This window comes from Rissa tridactyla, chromosome 9, assembly GCF_028500815.1.
Source record: "Rissa tridactyla isolate bRisTri1 chromosome 9, bRisTri1.patW.cur.20221130, whole genome shotgun sequence".
Lineage (NCBI taxonomy): Eukaryota > Metazoa > Chordata > Aves > Charadriiformes > Laridae > Rissa > Rissa tridactyla.
Genome location: NC_071474.1, coordinates 46,429,533 through 46,448,644, shown reverse-complemented (window position 1 = coordinate 46,448,644; position 19,112 = coordinate 46,429,533). Strand labels below are relative to the sequence as shown.

The window sequence follows — 19,112 nt, the reverse complement described above, 5'->3', positions numbered from 1 at the left end:
GCTGCGTCTCTGTGACGTGAACCTGCGCTGCCTCTGAAGAAAGTCTCTCCAAGGAGCGATCAGCGGGCACCTAGCGCCACTGTGCACACCTCAGATTGGTATTGCAAGACATTTCTGGTTATTTGAAATAGGGGCAACGCGAGCTGAACGACATCAGACTTCACAGAATTCACCACCACATACAAGCTAAGAATATTAAACGAGAAATGAATAAAATCCCACATTAATTGGTAGAAAATTTATTATTACAGCGCACACGGTTGTAACCCGGAACAGCAAGTTAGGTAAACGTTATAAGCACACATGCAGTTTGTTTTTTCAAAAGATTTTTGAAAACAATTTGTATTGAGCTTTTACTTTAATAACAATTCGGGCTTTTAAGACTTTTTATAAACAGACAAAACCAGAGATTTTTCTGGGTTATAGAAGTGAAGTGTACGCACAGGGAAAGTAAACGGGATTCATTGTAATTTAGAAATGGCATCAGCAGCCCTTTTATCTTACGTTGTGGACCATTTTTTAAGACACTAAAAAGAGCAAGTAAGTGAGAGACAAGGAATAATCACCATGAAAAGCCATCAGCGTAACTGACTGGTTTTAGTTGTGCTTTCGTTGTTGAGACAGAAAAAGGTTGATCTATAAATGGCAAGCAAGCAGCCCCCTCGCAAACCACTCCTGAAAGAACTCGGTTACTGGTTTCCTTCACAGCACGTGAACCGCAGCCTGGGATTTGGGCAACTCCTGGCGCAGTTTCGGGGCTGAGGATGCATCTTCTGCAGCTCTACAGAAGATCTTCGAGGCAGTGCCAAACTTCAGCGCGTAAAGCTTAAAAGAATGTACCAAGCACACAGAGAAGGCAAAAGTGAATAGTTTTAGTTTAAAAATTTATCCTACACCGCCCTCTGGCAACACAAATATTAAATTACATAGTTCCCCTGCTGTGAGCAGCATAAAGCTAATTAATTACACATTGCGAAAAAAGCAACGGAGACTGTTTGGCAAGTGCTGCAGGCACGGGGGGAAGCTGATATGCCCCGTCCGCTTTCCATTTGGAGCTGCCTTGGGGAAGGAGTGGGAAAGCAGGTTAATTAGGAAGTGTACTCGTTCAGTGCTCTCCTAAACACCCCCCCCAAAACCTCCCCAGACTATTTTGTGTAGGTGTATCCTAAGTAATTCAAACCCATTAATTGCAACAGGTGAGAGACCCAACCCAACAGACTTAACGGGCAGCAGTGGTTTGCTTTGTTGTACAGATTCCATACTTTTAAAATAAAGCAGTATTTTCATTTGGAAACCACTTCTTGCAATTTATGGGACCATTTCAAACAGTGAAAAAAAAACCATGCAAAGAAGTCAGTCGTGTGAGAAAGCATTCTAAACCAGCTTTATTGGAATGGTACAGGAATGGTTAATATACAGGTTAAATCCTCAACGCCTGCCTTCTACATAGGGAAAAAATAATACAGAAACGAACAAATTCAGTTCTTGTGCCCATCATTGACCTACCACAGGTATGGGAAACAGAAAAATAGCACACAGGCGACACATTCCTAGCACTCCTAAATTCATGCAAGATATCTGCACCAAAATGAATGCAAGTTTTCCACACAGTCGCACAAGAGAGAGAGGTTTTGGGTATGTTTCAGTTTGTGTTGGTGCTTTGTTCCCCGGACAAAGAAATAACTCAGTAATTCTCAACAGAGCTCGCTTAGGAATGCTGATACAGTTTGAACGCTACCATATGGCAAGGGCAGGGGACAAGACGGGGGAAGTGACTTTGCTTTCTTAAACTTGGCCAATTTTTTTGACCATCAGAAACGGAGATTGACCTCGTTCCAGAATGTTTTGGGTCGCTGAACTGACAGAATTTGGCAGCGACTTTCAATTACAGCTTCTCCAAAATAATGACTGTAATTTACAAAACTTACACCATACTTTCCTTACACAGGAAACGGCGCAAACTGGCACAAATGTAGCGACTTGTGTGTCAAATTCCACTTTCTTCACAAGACTGCACTTGGTATTCTTATATAGTTTCTCAAAAACTTCACCACTAGGCACAAAGATTATGCCAATATTAAGAAAGAAAAATCACCTCGGTTCAGAAAGAGAAAATCATAGCGAACAACGAAAGTCGGACACTGGATTTAAAACGTAACCTAACTTCCATCCCCAAAAGATCTTAAAAATAAATTTCAGCAAGGTTCAGTAATTACTGGTAAAGCTTGTTAATGAAAAAGCACAATTGCGTGTGTTAATGTTGAAGGTAAGGTGACATTGGTCGATCCCTGTGCCTTCTGATACTGCGCTTGCTCGTGTAAGGACAAGCTTCAAACTGACTCCCAGGCTCCCAAATCAGAAAAAAAATAAAATATGAATTAAATGGCATTTTAACTAACTTGGCTCCATGCTGGATCCTGCTCGCTTGGTGGAAGCTTCCTCACGAGCTCCCTCCCAGCGCAACAGGTACCTCCCGCATTTCTCTTTTAACTAATGTTGAGAAAACCGCTGGCTGCAGTGGGCGGAACACAAGCCCCCAAGAAAAGCTGGCGAGGGAAGTATTTAATTGCCGCCCTTTAGAACATCTTTGTAAACCTAAGTTTTGACTTTTATCCTGTTCCTAATTTCAGACTTGGAAACTATGAACTGTAATCCGTTTCAGAAAGTATTTTAAAAGCACCGCACATGTTTTACAGCATCAGCATAAAATAACCGCGTGGCGATGGTGAGCTGCAGCCTTTTGCGGATCTGCAGCACCGGCTTCTCTGTCTCCATAAAGCAAAGAAAATCAACATGTGCCTGTGCAGAGCTGTTAGAATGATCCTCTAACTACAGCAAGGACTAATTATCTTTCTTACTGTCTTTTTTTTTTTGCTTTTGGGGAATAAGTACATTACGTGGTGCAAAATGCATTTTAAATTACCCACACACTTTTTAAACCTGTTTCTTATCCTTCAGGGCACTTGTAATTATTTGTGGTTTTGCAGAATAAGGCCAAGAAATGCAGACCTTCTCGTGAGCGCTGGGAGAACAGACGGGTTAATATTGCACGTGGTAAATTCACTAATACAAGACACTTTAATAGGTTTGCAATTCCTGTAATAGCGTCATGATATGGCAAAAACAATGGAAAAAAAAGTCTTTTAACCTTAAAAAAAAGCCTTGCGAAAAAAGTCTTCCTTAATTACAATAGTTCTTGCTATTCCAACATTTATTTCCTCATTTGAAAAAATACTATATGAATCTAATGACTACTCGAACATGCAGTAAGATGCCTAATGCTATAAGCAGTGTGAACCGGCATTTTTGTAGAGAAATACATTAAAGGCTTTCACCCTTACACAGGTAAGGAAATGCCATTTCTGGCCGTTTTGGCTTATTTGCAACATTGCCTGGGAATTAGCGCATACTTCACCGAGCTGCAGCGACTCTTGCACGCAGGGATGGAATCGACTCACGCTTAGGCAGCTGCGGGATGAACTTGCCAATGGAAAGGCTGTCCATTGCCCAAATCCCTTTTTTCTTTGTCAAAAGAGCCCACGCGGATCACTTAAATGAGAAATACATGGCATTATTTTTTTTTTTCCATCATCTGTACAGTGTGTTACAATACAAATCTTAAATATTCATTCTACAAAAGAACAAACACAACTTTCAAAAGTGACTACAATGCTTATACTACACAATACCACCTACAATTTCATCTGAAACCAGAAAAGACACTGAAAAATTACTGTGGAATTCAGTAACGTTTTTGAGGCAACTCAGGCACTAAAGTTAGTATCTGACAAGGTTTTAGATGCTGTTTTCCGTATTTTAAATAGTTGGATCTCTAGGTATAACCCCATCTGTATTATTAGTACTAAAATAGTTTCTTTAAGTTTACACAAAATGGGCGAATTGCCAAGACAGTTTAAACTACGTGAAAATCATTCCTGTCTAATTGCTTCAGTTTCCTATGGTTCCAACTTGGTAATAAAACACTCCGTGCTCTCTACCGTCACGTTTGCGTTTTCATCTTGTCTTCAGATTTGTATTAGGTACGGTGAATGCTGCAAGCACCAATCAAACGTTAGAAATCACATCTACATTTCTTGAAGCAGAGACAATTGTACTATTTTATAAAAAGCTGTGGAAATTCCCTTTACAGAACATTTAAGGCAGTTGAAATTCACGCTTGCTGCTTTGCCAGTGCTTCAGCTTCCTGAAAAAGCAGAACAGAATTACACATATTAGTATTTTATGAAAGGTGCTGACGTACACAGACCTGTGTTAGGCACCAACGTGCGACAGAACAAGAATTGCAGCAATACATGGTAAAGAACTGAGCAGCACCGAACCCAACTCAAGGCAAGTCACCGCTGCCTACTATGGCATTATAAAACGAGTCCCATACGGTGCTGGCTTTAACCCCCATTCTGAGCTAGCTCAAGTAGGACCTGCAGGAGTATTCCAACCTCTGCCCACGGCCAGTTTTGACCATAAAAGTTTAAAACAAAAAAAGATGAGATATAACGAGTTACCCCTCATTTCATGTTAGGACGGAAGAATTATTTAGAGATCAAAGATTTGAAGAACTACGGTTAAATGGAAAAGGAATTCTGAATTAGTGAAAGTCTCCATATCAAAATAATAAAAAAAAAGAGGTCACAGCAGAGACTCGATTTCCTTTCTGAACTAAACCCTACCGAACGACCAAAGGCCAGCATTTAGCTCTTCCCTTCTAGAAGGGTGCTCGGAGCAGCCTGCGAGTCCTCAGTCGGAGCTCGGGGCTGCTCCAGCATTCGACCCATACGTGGCTCCGTCCCAGGGCTGGCAGCGGGTCAGTCCTGGCACTGGTGCTGCTGAGTAATCCCAGCTCCCTGCTGGGGGGAAGCCAGCGGGAACGTCCTCCTCGGGAACCGCTCCTGCCTACCACCATCTCTCCAAGCCTGGGGCTGCCAACCCACAGCTCTTCAAGGGACCTGGACAGACCTGGTGCCCTCTGGCTACATGAAAACATTCCTATGGAGGAACAGTTCAGCAGACATACCAGTTACCCTCTAATTCTCAGTACGTTTCAGAAGGAACATTAAAAAACAATCGCCTGCATTTTTCAGTCTTTGTAAGGTGGTCACAAATGGGAACAGAATGACAGCAGAAGAAATGCAAAAGGAATTTTTCTCTGAAGATGGTTTCTACAAGTGTACTTTTGGTTGAAGGTTAATTTAATTACCTGTTAGCGGCAACATGGCCTACAAAAAGATGAACAGTCACAGTGCTCTTGCTGCGGCACTTCAGGGTGGACAGCATGGTTTAGTTTGAAGGAAAAAGTTTGACATCTGCTAAATGCAACTTTTATGTAATGGAGTTGTTTGCTTTGGTGACTGTGTAGAAATACTGACGATAACAGACTCAACAACATCATTGTTAACATGAGCCAGTATGCTAAACGAATGAAAAACAAGACGAGGAAGGACTAAGAAGGGAATTTCTGAGAAGCCTGTAAGACTTGTATAAGAGAGGGGACGCGGTGGGTGACCCCGGCCTGCAGGGCAGGAAGTACCACGCATATCTCCATTATCTTAGACGTGGTGGATCACTCTGGTTTTCCTGGCTGTCTGCCCGAGCGTGTCACGTTGTGCTGCCTTTTAACTCAGGGGCGTGGGAACAGCCTTGCTGGGACGCTGGCTCAGGTCTTGCCGCGCTCCCGGGCTGCGCTCTGCTCCTCTGGCCGCACGGCGCAGGGTCACAGAGCAGAGCCGGGACGTCACCGTGCGCCCACGCGGCTTGTGAGAGGGCATCCTATCAGTTCATGGCGGAAAAGGCAGGTGAAAAATGAAGGAAAGATTAAAAAGGACTACAATGCTTGGAAAAAAAAAAGGATGTTTGATATTCTCTAAAAGACAAGTGGTTCTTTGAATGGTAAGAAAGAGGAGACGGTTCCCTTGGCTTTGTAACAACTCCATTAACCAGTCACAGCCACTACAGAAGTGACATCTAGCTTTTTGGGGGTTTTTGCCAAAAAATGCAGGACAAAGTACTTATCTTCAAAACAGGCAGTGGTAAGCTGGAGAGGCACTTCCCTCATCTCCAGGAAAGGGGGTACAAATGACTCAGAGAACATGCTGATCTATTTGTCTTGAAGGTCAAACTCCATTTCCTTTGGCGTGGTCCTGCAAGTTACCTGGGAAAGGCTCAGCTTTTCAGATTTGACGCTATCCCTCTTCCATACTGTTCCTTATTTCTCCCTCGAGACCCCTCACTGAGCATGTTGTCAGTCCTTAATTAACCACAGCCTGTAACTCGCAAAATTCTCTCCTTTTAAAAGCCACCCCTATTGCCTGAAGTAGGACTATTTAAGATAAATTGAACGCCGACCTTTCCCAGGGTTTGTAGGTCCAATTGCACTCTCAGTGCCCAAAGCACAAATCGAACCACCAGGGCTCAGTAAAGAGTTACTTCCATTTCCCACGCTCACTTCTAAGCCCTTCTTCTTTAGCATTAATATTGGACTTTGGAGTCAACTAACTTCCAAATCTCACATGATGACATTTAATGGGGGTTTGCTGTCAAGGTCCTCTCTTGCAATCACACACAGGGTGATCCCAGACTCCTTCCATTTTATGTAGGGACATACAAAGCTGCAATGTCATTAACTACAGCATTATATCCAAGCTGCATGCAGCTATGCTGTAAATGCCAATTTCAGCATCTACAAATCAGTTTCTTCTCTTCAGCAGTGGGCAATCAGCTTGATTTGACATCATGTAATTGTGGGACGGATACCAAAAGTCAGACCAACAGCAGAATACACTGGGTACAAGGTCACTTATGCAAAGGTTATCTTCCTCAACTTAAATGCACCTCTCCGAGCTGGGGCAAGCAAGCAGTATGAAAATTCAGCAGAGTACAACTGCATTATATTTCTCCTTTTTAAAACCCACCTTTTCCTTAGGTGAGGACAGAATCAGAGCATCCCTCAGAACAGAATCAGAGCAACTAGCAGCCACGCAGACTGCTTCTGCAATCTGGCAGGTTAACTGAGCTGCGATGTTCATAAACATTACAGAGACAGATGACCTGATTCATTATGGCAACAACTGCTCTCCGGTACCACTGCGCTTCCCAGATCTCAGCCGCGAGGGGAAATGCAGGAGCTTTCCTGCATCCTGTGGTCTCAGGGCTGCATTCTCGCTCCTTGGCTCCATCCTGCATACTCTTTTGTGCAGCGCTGGGCAGATGCTCCAAGAAACTTAAATAAGACTTACATGACTATCGCACTGCGCGCAGCTGGCCTTCTGACGCCGGCAACTCACGATGCTGGGGCATATATCACAGGTTTCGCTCTCTGCAACTCACTGTACGAGGCAGAGTTTTTCCTCACTACACCATTCACATTAGCGGAGCTACTGCTAGAAATGAGTGTGGCTCCCAAAACTGCTTCAGTCTGACCCACAGCTTATAACGCTCACCACTGATGGATCATCATCCATCTTTAAAATTAGGTCTCTTAGTGATGTGCACAGCATGACCTTCAACTCTTACATGAAAAAAGTTGAAAGGAACCGGCGTGTTTATCCACTGGAACAAGAAAGCTGGAAGTGACCTGGAGGATCCTGCTGCTGTCAAGTGAAACGTATAAAGCAGGCTTGTCCTATCCTATCAAAATCAAAAGGAGAATTCCAGCCCATTGCATCCGCAAAGCAGCAACCCAGTTTGTAATTGGCAAAGGAAAACAAGGCTTCAGATAACAAGCTGAAGGAAAAAATTACTCTGAAGCAAGACCACATTATTTCAAAAACAGTGACTCTGGTTTCAAGGTATTTTCTAGGACAAAAATCTCATCAAAACTTCACATGAATGAATTAAGAAAAAAGAAAAAAAAGATAAGGAAAAAAAATAGAAGAAGAAGAGAACGTTTTTTTACTGAACTGAAAGAATTCTTTGGTTTTGTGACAATTTTTTCATCTAGATTTCTTGTGCACTCTTCAGTGCAAATATTAACTATTCTTTCACTTGTTCCCAGCGTGTACAATTAAAAAAAAAATCCAATGGTAAGAGACAATTAGTACTAGTGAAGAACTTGACCCTGCTCTTCTTTTCAAAGCAACAAAAGCTGTTCCATTAACTTAAAAAAGAGCAGGGTGGCTCCGCAGTGAGGATACCAAAAGAGCATCTGTATCAAACACTGAGTTTTTCTGGTAGAATGAGGGGGAGGAAGATACCTCCAGGGAACACAGCACCCTCCAAAGAAACCGGAACATGGCATTGGCCTGTTGCTGTGATGTTGAAGCCTGGAAGTTAGTCTCTGGAGCCTGAGTATCAGACCAGCAGGTCAATTGATTGGGGCAACCACAGAACACATAAAATATCCTACTATGAGCAGACAAGAACAAGGTGTAAAATACAGCTTGTGGTTTACTGTGAGAAATGCGCACACCTACCTTTGAACCAGGTGGCGCAGTCAAGCCTAAAAAGGCATATACCGCGTTGTTCTCTCGCGCTTCAAAGAAAGCTTCGTAGTCCTTCACCATGGGAGTCAGGGAGGGGGGTGGAAACAAAAGAAGTATGAATCGTCAGAAACAGTCACTCAACTTGGTGCATTACCCAACCCACACAGAGCAAACTGCTTCCTGTGTCCGAATGCAAAATTCAGAGTGTCACCGGACATGTTTATCATTAGCATTAACACCATATAAACTGTATGGTCTGAAAAGTGAGAAGTTGGGAATTTCACTATCTGTAGCAAAAAGACGCTGCTGTGAGGTGCTTCCGCCTCTCCCAGAGGGACAGCCTCCATCACAAGGCAGTTGTCACTGGTCTGGCATGGATGTCCCTCCTGCAGGAGCGGGCTGAGCCCGCACCTTGTCATCAGAAACACTGATGTCCACAGGTGCCACTGCCAATTATTGGTTAGTAATAGCAACTGTGCAACCATGGACATTAACTCTTAAACCTGTTAAAAGTTAAATTTAAACCTGTAAACTGAGAGTACATCCTTTCCCATCATGTTTCCCATTAATGATTAGTCTATGCAAATGAAGGAAATCAGGTAGGACTATTCATTGTACTCCTTGCACTACACTTGCTCTAAATATGCACACAGCCACCTCCCAAGAAAAGTACGGGAAAACCAATGAAACAATAAAAGAAATAACCATGCTTCCTTTTCTGTTTGGTTTTTTTTTTTTTACATTTGAGGCAGAAGGTAGTGCTGTATGGAGTACAAACACCACAGCTCCGTTGTCTGCTAAGTTAGGAAAGAGCAAGCAAAAAGCCCACAGTGTGGCTCAGCAACAGCAGTTGCCAAACACTGACCAAAGGCACCCAGAAGGTTTGTGCAAGTCCACCGTCGTCCGAGTTACCACATCCTTCCCTCACTCCCATTTCCAAACTCAGCACATATCTGTCCTATGACTTTCCTTCTCTCCCTTTTTAACTGAAGCAACAGCACCAGCTTTCTCCAGCTTTACTGGGGAATGTTTTGATGCAGGAGTCCTGGCTGAGAGACCCAAGGCAAGGCAGCAGCTCAGAGCAGGCTCTGTCTCGGGCTGAAGTCAGGGAGAGAGCTGCCATTAAGGGCACGCTGCTTCGCATGCTTGTCTGTCTGGTAGCCAAAAGCCTAAGAAATAGCAAATGCTGTTTGAAAATAGCAGCATGTTCGGAGCAGGGGAAGCTCGAAGAAGAGGCTGTGGCATCTGGAACAGAAGAAAGTACAGGGAACAGAGGATTCAAACTGCCTAGAGATCAGGGATGTCACATTATTGTTCGATTTGTACACGCAGCATTTGGGTGCTAGTTTGATAAAAATGTGTATGATTACGTTAAATCCTCCCTGAAGCCCTTCTGTTGACAGTACTGGGGCTGCTTGATAACAAAGGGGTTATTTATCTTGCTAGTGCATAGTCCGGCTGTCTGCTTTGTAGCATCTACCAGGAAAGGAATGCCTGTGACTAAGGAGCAGGGTTCATGCCAACTTGCACGGCATCTACAGTTACAGCCTTTCTGCTGTGCACAGGCCAATAAAAGTCAATTTGCTCATTACTCTGCCAGTTATGCTGCATCAGATGAAACAAACAGGGAAGTTCATGCCTGAGATGGATCAGATAAAGACATAAAGAGGTTCAAGCATGTGGGCACGGAATTAACTTTTACCTTCCTAAAGGCTAAACTGTAGTAACTTGAATCCAGCTACACAAATTGACGGAACTTCAGAAGTTCAAAGTGACATCAACCAAAAATTTGGGGATGAAATAAACCCACAGCAAGAACTGGCCTGAAGCATCTATATCCCTCTCCCCAAAATTACTGTACACAGATCTAGGTGCATAGAGCTTTTTCTCTTCCTGTCCCACACCACAGCGTAGCAAAGCCCTGTGCTGCTGCACAGCTGCAGCAATGCAGCAGAAGTTTGGCAACATTTCACTGATAAAGGACAACCGCGCAGTAACCTGGCTGCATCCCTCAAGCTCTGGTACACCACTGGAGAAAGGTGATACTGTTGCAGCTGGAATTCCTACTGGTACAGAAATATTTGCCTCTTTTTTCGTTTGTTTGGATTTAAAGAGAGGTAACTGAACACAGATTTTCAACTCTTTCTGACTTGCCCCTTCTCAGCTTTCAGCTGCACACAACTATTGATCATTACGTCACTCCAAAACAACCTTTTTCCGTGTCACAACCAGTCAGTAAAATTTTTGAGAGCCAAGTGGTACATTATCTCGCTGTGGATATTGTTTCAAGTTCTGCTTTTATTACAAGCAAGAAAAAAAAATCCTGGCACATTGAGAATAATTTCTGCCGGTAGCCACAGAATCGCCTCACAAAGGTCCAGAACTGGCAGGTTCTGAGTTATAGACTTTGCAGGTCAGAACCAGGCTGCAAAACGACTTAGAAACAAACACACAGCACCAGGGGAATGCACACTGTGAGCTCTTTTCAGAAGATATTAAGTTTTAAAAATAAAATTAAAAGTTAATCTAATAATCATTCAAGCATGGCCTGCTGAGTAGAAGTGCTGCAGGGCAACTTACTTTTGATCAAGCATTAAAATAATTACAAGTAGGAATTGTATTTGCAACATGAGTTTTAATCTGTTCAAGGCATTGGAGTAAGTGGACCGCAACAGCCTTCATTTTGCAAGCGGTACAGAAAAAACGATCCCAAGAAGGATCAGAAAACTGCTACATGGTCATGGCAGACATCACTGCATATGGGCACTTCTTTTAGAAGATTGACAGACTACGGAGTGATCTGGGATCCACACGTATCAGCAAACCCCACGTAGACAGAACAGCGCTCTGAATTTGCTGCAGAACATAAGGCTGGTGCAACAGTGCCAGATTTCTGTGAAGTGTTAGTTCACAATCATTGTGAACGTGAGAATTAAAAAACCCTGTAAACTTTCAGAGCCGTAAGAGGGAAAAAAAACACAGGGGAAAAAAAATATATACACACTTAAAGGTGGTGGTAGGGTCATTCCAGTAAGTAGCACAATGATCTGAGAATCAGGAAGTCCAAATTCTAATCTGTCCTCTGTGGCGGAACTGAAATATTCAAGAATCTTATCAACACTTATAAATACTTCAAGGGTGGGTGTCAGGAGGATGGGGCCAGGCTCTTTTCAGTGGTGCCTGGGGACAGGACAAAAGGTAACGGGCACAAACTTCACCATAGGAAGTTCCATCTCAACATGAGGAGGAACTTCTTTCCTTTGAGGGTGGCAGAGCCCTGGCACAGGCTGCCCAGAGAGGTGGTGGAGTCTCCGTCTCTGGAGACATTCCAAACCCGCCTGGAGGCGTTCCTGTGCCACCTGCTCTGTGTGACCCTGCTCTGGCAGGGGGTTGGACTAGATGATCTCCAGAGGTCCCTTCCAACCCTATGATTCTATGATTCTATAATTCTAACCAATTATTATTAAAAGCCCAAGAGGAGGGGTAAATGTCTAACACCTTTGATGCCCTTCACAGTTGGCACACTTGAACGTACAGCTGGCCAAGTCCTTTCTTGCTGATCACAACAGCAAAGCATAGACTATGGCAGCGAGTAAGAGGACTGGGACAAGCAGAGATGGAGACCTGGAGCCATTCCTTACCCCAAGGTACCGGCTGTCGTTGAAGAGCCGGGGCGGCAGGGGGTTCCCGCTTGCTGGCCGGCTGTCTTCAGGGACGTTCTCGCGCATCCATTTCCGATTCTCCTCATTGGCAGCGATATCCTTTTCCTCAAATTCAATTTTGTTGGCTTCCAAGAAACCTAACACATCTTGTTGCTGCTTTTTGATCTGTCACAAAAGGCGGGGGGGGGGGGAAGAAAAAGGAAACAAAATCAGTCAAACCATTTTTTCTGCTGCTGATTATGCAATTCTGGTTCAATGTAGAAACAAAGGGGTGTAAAACAGGTTGAAACTGGAAGCGGTAAGAAAAGTCTTAGAATAAAAAAGTATCTTCTAAAGAGTCATATCTGAGCCTTGACTTGGCTCCTATGTAACTGAACAGGCTGAAGTCTAAAGACACTGCACCTATACACATGTGAGAGTTGTGAACCTTAAAGGTCTCCAACCAAAGGCAAAGGTGCGAGCACTCCTCTTGCAGAGGCTGTTGGCCAGGCCTCAGAATTAATTTGGGGGAATGTTGTTTTTTCAGGTGCAGAGAAGTTTGCTGGAGGGACATCTGAGGTACAACCTGCTTCCTTCATGCCCCTGGAAGTACAGGCTGAACACACCCTTCCCAGAGTCCAGGTTTTTGTCCTCCTCATGTAGGCTACACGCCTCGCTGTAAGGGACTTCCCAATAGAGATCTCATAAAGTCATCGTTAACAGTAAGATCCTAAAACAATTTTGGCTTGTGTTTCTTTGGACAGAAAAACCCCCTCTTCTGCTCTGCTCCAGGTTTCAGCGGCGGCAGGTACGGACTCTGGAGAGCCGCGACCCCGCGTCCCCCGTCCCTGCTCATCTCAAGGAGAACTCTCGGAGGGCTGACTGCACAGGCTGGATGAGATCCCACACCTGCTGCAGCCCCTCCTCTGCACACTCACACAGCACCCAAGTGAAACGCAGGATCTGTGCGGCAAAGACTGTGCTGGCTTTCTACAGGAAAGATGGTTTTTATTACTGTCATATATGAATTATTGACTTCCTGATACAGAGATCTTCTGCTTATGCTCTGTTCTTCCTCTGCATGACTTTACCACCATAAAGGAAATTATAACCATGCGCATCCTGGCAAACAATAAAAAATGGGATTTAATGGCAAATTTGTTCTCTTCAAATTATTCCCTTCACTAAAAAAACAGTCCAAGGCCTGGCTTTAACCTAATTAGCTCAGTGCAACAAAAGCAGGGCTTCATACAGATGTTGCACTCCTTCTAATTCAGGTCAGCCCCCAGCTCTCCCGAGCAGCCTCTCCATATACGGAGAAGGGAAAACCGGCAGCTCCAGGCGAGCAGCGCCGGGGTCAGGGCACAGCCAGCCGGGAGCCAAATATGGTGCCTGCGCCCCGGCTCGCACAGCCCCGCAGCGGGACCAGGGGCTGGAGGGAGGGCGTGAGGTTTTAGTGCCGGAAAAGTGCAGCCCTGGAAGGGTGCAATTTGGGAGCACAGAACCCGGCGTCTCCCATGCCTCAGCAGCCTTTAAGCATCCAGCAACTTGTTCTTTAGCAGCTCCTTTGGAGCCATTGCCGCTGGCTGCGCGATGATGCACGATGGGGAACCAATCCAGGTTCAACAAGACCTTGGGTGGGGTGGTTTGTTTTTAAAAAAACCTGGATAAATAGATCTCCCTCTGCATCAGGGACCAACCCTGCTCTCCTGATGGAGGGAAAATGTGCTCCCAGCACTCCCAGCTTCAGCGGGCGAGTTGGCTGTGCAGGGCTGCAAGAGCCAACGTAATTCCTCCTAACGTGCCGGCAGAGGAGCCGGTAAACTCCACTCGCAAGTACCCTTGTACCCTTAAACAGAATAGCGCTGGGCATTAGCTAATTTTCATCATCGCTAAAAATAAATAAAAATGGACAAGTTAATACCACCCCGAGGAAACAATTCATGTTACAGGCTGCATAGAAAAACATTTCTCAGCGGACTCGAATCTACTGGCAAGAGATTTCTTCGCTTGCCTTTAATAACAGGGGTCGCGGCAGGAGGGAGCAGTCTGGGGAGGTTTTTCTCTCTCGTGTCATACAGCTCAGAGGAAAAAAAATTACCACTTCCTTCAAGAACAATTCTGTAGGACTAAAATAAGGGAAAGGTCCTTGTAATTGTAAACTCCTTTGCCAGTGGTCGGTATCTAAGGCAACATAGTGACCTAGGAATAAATGGAAATTTTTTTCCACAAACTAGTTACATTTTAATTAACCATTTCCCACCATTTGTAAATTACAGATCTAGATAGTTTTCGTTACTCTCAGGTCCTTAACTTGTCCAAAATTTGCTGCTTAGCAAGAACACACTTTGAGATGTCACAGAATTTTTAAGAAAAAAAAGAAAACTAAGTTTTTTCCCAGTCTACTATTAAACTATACACTCTGCCATGTAAAAAAAGAGCTCCAAGTTTGCCAGTAATTAGCATTTTGATCCCCTGAGAACTCTCTTATGTTTTAAAATCATTTTAGCCATAGATACATCCTCACGTTTCCCACAGCATCTCAGCTGGGTCTCACAGTGCGACGCCTTCACAGGCAGAGCCCGGTCCTTCCCTACCCCGTCTGACAAGGCTGGACTATCTCAGCCATGAAGATGCTTCTTCAACATGAAGAAAATGCCTCTGGCTACCCTATGCTGCCATTACTTACTTCATATGATATGAACTTAAATACAGTGTTCCTCTTAGACATAAGTATGCAAAACATCTCTCTATGCTGCCACATTGCCTGTTCTGCTCTATTTTTTGCTCATTCTCCCAGCTTCATGGAGCAAGGACAGTCTCCGGGGTTTTTTTCAGCTACAGGTAGCACAATTGGATCCCAAGTTCATAACCACGGCTACGAAGGGCTATCTCAGCAGATAACCCTCTCTGCTTGCTTATGAAGAGCTAGCAAAGCTGGAAATGTGGTTTTTCTGCTAGAAAAGGCACAACGTGGAAGGCAAGCACGGCAGTTTGGTCTCTGTACCACCCTCAATCCATCTGTGGTCAAAGGAGGTAATACTCTAAAGAACTGTAAAGAAAAGCAAGGAGCTGGTGTTGATGCATGAGTAATATTAGTTTGAAACCCTAGTCTCCTGGCCAAATTAAAAAAAATTAGTTGGAAGATGGAGAGGTGATGTCTTCCTCCCAGCTCCTCACACAAGTCTTCCGACCATGGTGACAAGCAGTCACACAAGAGCATTAAATGCTCCAGAGAAATATGGCACCAACCGCTTGGCAGAACAGACACTGAGCTGCCAGTCTGCATTGTTTTATGGGATTTTATTTAGAAAACTTCTATTAATCTCAGGCGCCGGAATACCACAGGAAGCGCCTAAAATAGAGCAAGAGACGCCTGCTGCCACTTCAGGGTATTTTGTCTTACTCGAAAGGGCATATGCTCTCCTCAGGACAAGAGCCTGGAAGATGGTTCCTGCTGCCCATGTTTGGGAAGGAGCGAGGAGCCTTTCTTCAGGATGCGCCTGTCAACACACAGCACTCGCTTCCCAAAAAACCTCTCCCAGTTGCCTAACCGGGGATGGACACCGGCCAGCGCCTTTCCAGATACCGTACCTCGTCCTATGCAAACAACTGTCATGTCTAAAGCTATTTTGGCTTGGCAGCTGCAGCTAACCGCAGTTTGCAAACACAAAAATCCTTGTTTATACTGAGTGCTCCTGACACATTTTGCAGGGCAGAGAGCACCAGCGGAGAGCTGGGAACGCGCGTACAGTCAGTGCAGGAGCCGGGGAGCTGAGAGCAACGCCGCTGCGGCAGGGTCCTGAGGCTGGGGGACCAGCACTGGAGAGGCAGAAGGACTCCTGGATAGACACAGAAGCACAAGAATGACAGAGAAGTCACTGACAGGGATGGGTAGACAACTGCAAGGAAGGAAAGAGGCTGTAGGCCGGAGTGGATGGGATGGAGCAAAATGCATGGATAGAGATGGGGCAAAATCCCAGGGGTGGAGGTGGGATGGAGACAGAGGGACGGAAGGAGGTGGCGTGGCAGCAGCAGAAGTCAGTACTGCCGAGAGGAAGGGCCACATCCTGCTGGAGCCCACTGCTGCCCTGCTTGGGGGAACAAGAATGACCTCGTGAAAGCCAGTTTTGCTCACAGATGCCTTTACCCCTCACCCCAGAAACACACACCTGGTTTCTCAGCCTGAACACACTGACTCATGCTTCTCGGGGCATTCTTGGGGGAAAAACATCTAAAATTACTCAGGTGAGTGGTAACATTATACTTTTTGCTGACGGCCCTAAGGTAATGTTGAAAGGAAACGTTTAGCCAAATGAATCTATTTTCACTTGCTTTTGGCTTTCAATGTCTGTTCCAGAGACAGAAATAGCTTTATGGCAAGTTACTGGCAGTTAGGCGAAGTCTCACCACCAAGCTGTAATCTGCATACAAAATCCATATAAGCACCATTAGAGGCTGACGGTTCTAGCAGACTTTTTTTTTTTTAAGATATCCTTGTGTATCAAGATTTTCTTCCTTTCCAGTTACAAGTCAATCATGAAACAGTAAGCTTCCAACAGAGCACATGCACAGAATAACATTATGAAAATGAGTAGCTAAGAATTATGAACAAGTATTTCCCTCACTTGGATACACATCGGAAGTTAAATTTACTGTTCTAAGATCATAGAATCGTAGAATGGTTTGGGTTGGAAGGGACCTTAAAGCCCACCCAGTGCCACCCCCTGCCCTGGGCAGGGACACCTCCCACCAGCCCAGGTTGCTCCAAGCCCCGTCCAACCTGGCCTTGAACCCCTCCAGGCATGGGGCAGCCACAGCTTCTCTGGGCAACCTGGGCCAGGGGCTCACCATCCTCACAGGAAAAAGGGTCTAACTTGCATCAGTGAATGACATCAGGAATGGAAGAGAAACCACATCAAAGCTGCCAAGAGTCGAGGTGGATGACGTTCCCCAACAAATCGCAGTCCATCAAAAATGGAGCTTTAACCCCAAAGTGGGCAGAAAACTTCCCAGAAAATGCTGCAGCATTTTAGACTCAATATTTTTTTATCCTCCAAATCTTTACTCCTTGGGGGAAAAAAAAACAATCAACAAAAAGATAATAAACGGAAAGAAAGCAGGGGCGATGCTGCAGGATCTCGGTCCAGCGAGCAGGCGATGCTCCATCCCCAGCTCCAGCCAGGACTGTAAACTGGCTGTCCGACAGCCAGCTTCTCCCAGCACTACCCCACTGCCAGAAAACAGTTTTTAAATGCTTTATTGAAATGAACCTCAAAGAATTTTCTATCTTATTTGGTATACACAGGCACACACATACGAAATAGTCTAGTTTGCACTGCTGGCCAAAAGGCGGGTTTGTGTTTTGTTTAAGTCTTGTTATTTTTTCAGTTTATAAATAAACTCCTTGTTGGATAATAGACATGTTTTGGAAACCTATTTATGGACCACTGGAACCCAAAGTAAGTTTACAGTTTGAGTGCTGCTGTTTCGATCACACAACAAACCTCCCTGTGCTGATAACGCGGCTGCAGCTCTGCCATTCTGGCACCCGGCACTGGGCGTTCTCTGCCATTTCTGTGGGTCCTGACCTCCACGCAGGGAAAAACCCACAGATTTCCCCCCCCTGCCCCCGCCCCAAAGATGCAATTAAATGGCACATACATTGTTGTAAAGATTTAAAAGAATTTTAAAGATATTTCCTATAAACTTCCCAGCCAGGGTTATATGATCTCTTACAGCACCCAGCTCCTGCTGACCGTGTGGCCTGAGCTGCCTCTCCCAATCTTGCAGACAAGAGCCAGCACCAGGACAGAAGAGAAGCAACACCTGAAAATGGATATAGATCTTCACGCCTCTCAATTTAAAGACAAAACCAGCTTTAAAAGGTTTTTTTACCATTTCCAATTCCAGCCTTCTGGGTTCTAGATAAGGAAAAGCCACATCTTTAAAGCAGTTCCATTTTAAGCCACTGATGATTTTAAACACACTGTTTCATCATTATGGGGGCAATTCTTTAAATCACAGGGGGTACCTGCTTTGTGCAGAAAGCTGAAAAAGTTCAACTCCCCAGATGACGCTAACATTTGTAGCCAGACTTGTAACCATCAGTTCTTCAAATGGTTCAGTATCTTCTGAAGACTGATAAGCTCAAATTTAAACAGCCAACGGGAAAAGCGCAGCACAAGGAATCTTCAGCAAACTCCGGTGGCAGCCAGCAGCGCCGTCCTTTCACAGCCGAGGTGAAAATAGTCAAAAAGTGGTTTTCTTTGGAGGGAGCGGGGCAGCAGCAGGAATGCTGTGCTGCTGCCAAGACAAATTAACTTGCTGCAGGACGTCTCACGGACCGAGCCACGCACCCTGCCCCAGCCCACTCCCACCATGCCCCTACAAGAAGGCAAACTGGGTGGCTAAAAACACCCGCTGGGCACCAGTCCTGCCCCTGGGGCTGGTGCTGGGGCAGCGCTACACAGCCCAAGAAGTCAGCCAGTGAGGCAAAGAGAAATAAAGCTAAATACGTCCATTAGAAGCAGTGTTTATTTCCTATGTTCTAGTGACTTTAGGACTTGGCCACCTCTGCTGCAGTGGCTGGCTAACACTATGGCTATTCACAGCCACTTTGTGGAATGAAAAAAAAAAAAGCCGGGGTTTTTTTTGGGTTTTGGTTTTGTTTTTTTACATTTGTCATCTATTTTCTAAAATGATAATGCCTTCCTCATGTGAGTTGCTAATGTAGAAGCTAATACTTGCAAATTAGCTGCAAAACGTTTATAATTTTGCCTCCCAGTACAACATAATTTGTAGGAGTTAAACAGCATGGCAGCTCAGCTATGCATTTAAATGTCGCAGATTCCTGCTGGCCCTCCTAATCTTGCTCTCCACCCCCAGGACACTACAGCAGGACCTCCTTCAGAGACACAACACCTCCGAGCAGGCTTGGTCCTGGCCTCCCTCAGAGCTTTCTCTGGTTTTACGGCAATATTCAAGGAGCCAGTTTTTTGTATAAAATGTTGTTTTGTGGTTTTTATTTGTATGA

At 44.8% G+C, this 19,112-nt stretch overlaps 1 protein-coding gene across 1 annotated transcript in view; it reads right to left on the bottom strand.

Annotated features, from left to right (window-relative positions):
• Window positions 1-1,360: 1,360 nt before the first annotated feature.
• SH3BGRL (SH3 domain binding glutamate rich protein like) overlaps window positions 1,361-19,112 on the bottom strand; it is a 38,302-nt gene continuing 20,550 nt past the window's right edge. Inside the window, exons 2-4 of the mRNA XM_054214921.1 lie at window positions 12,077-12,262; window positions 8,427-8,507; window positions 1,361-4,204 (exon numbers count right to left, since the gene is read on the bottom strand). Of these exons, the coding sequence (XP_054070896.1) occupies window positions 4,172-4,204; window positions 8,427-8,507; window positions 12,077-12,262 (300 nt within the window). The 3' untranslated portion in view covers window positions 1,361-4,171. The remainder of the gene's footprint in view (window positions 4,205-8,426; window positions 8,508-12,076; window positions 12,263-19,112) is intronic.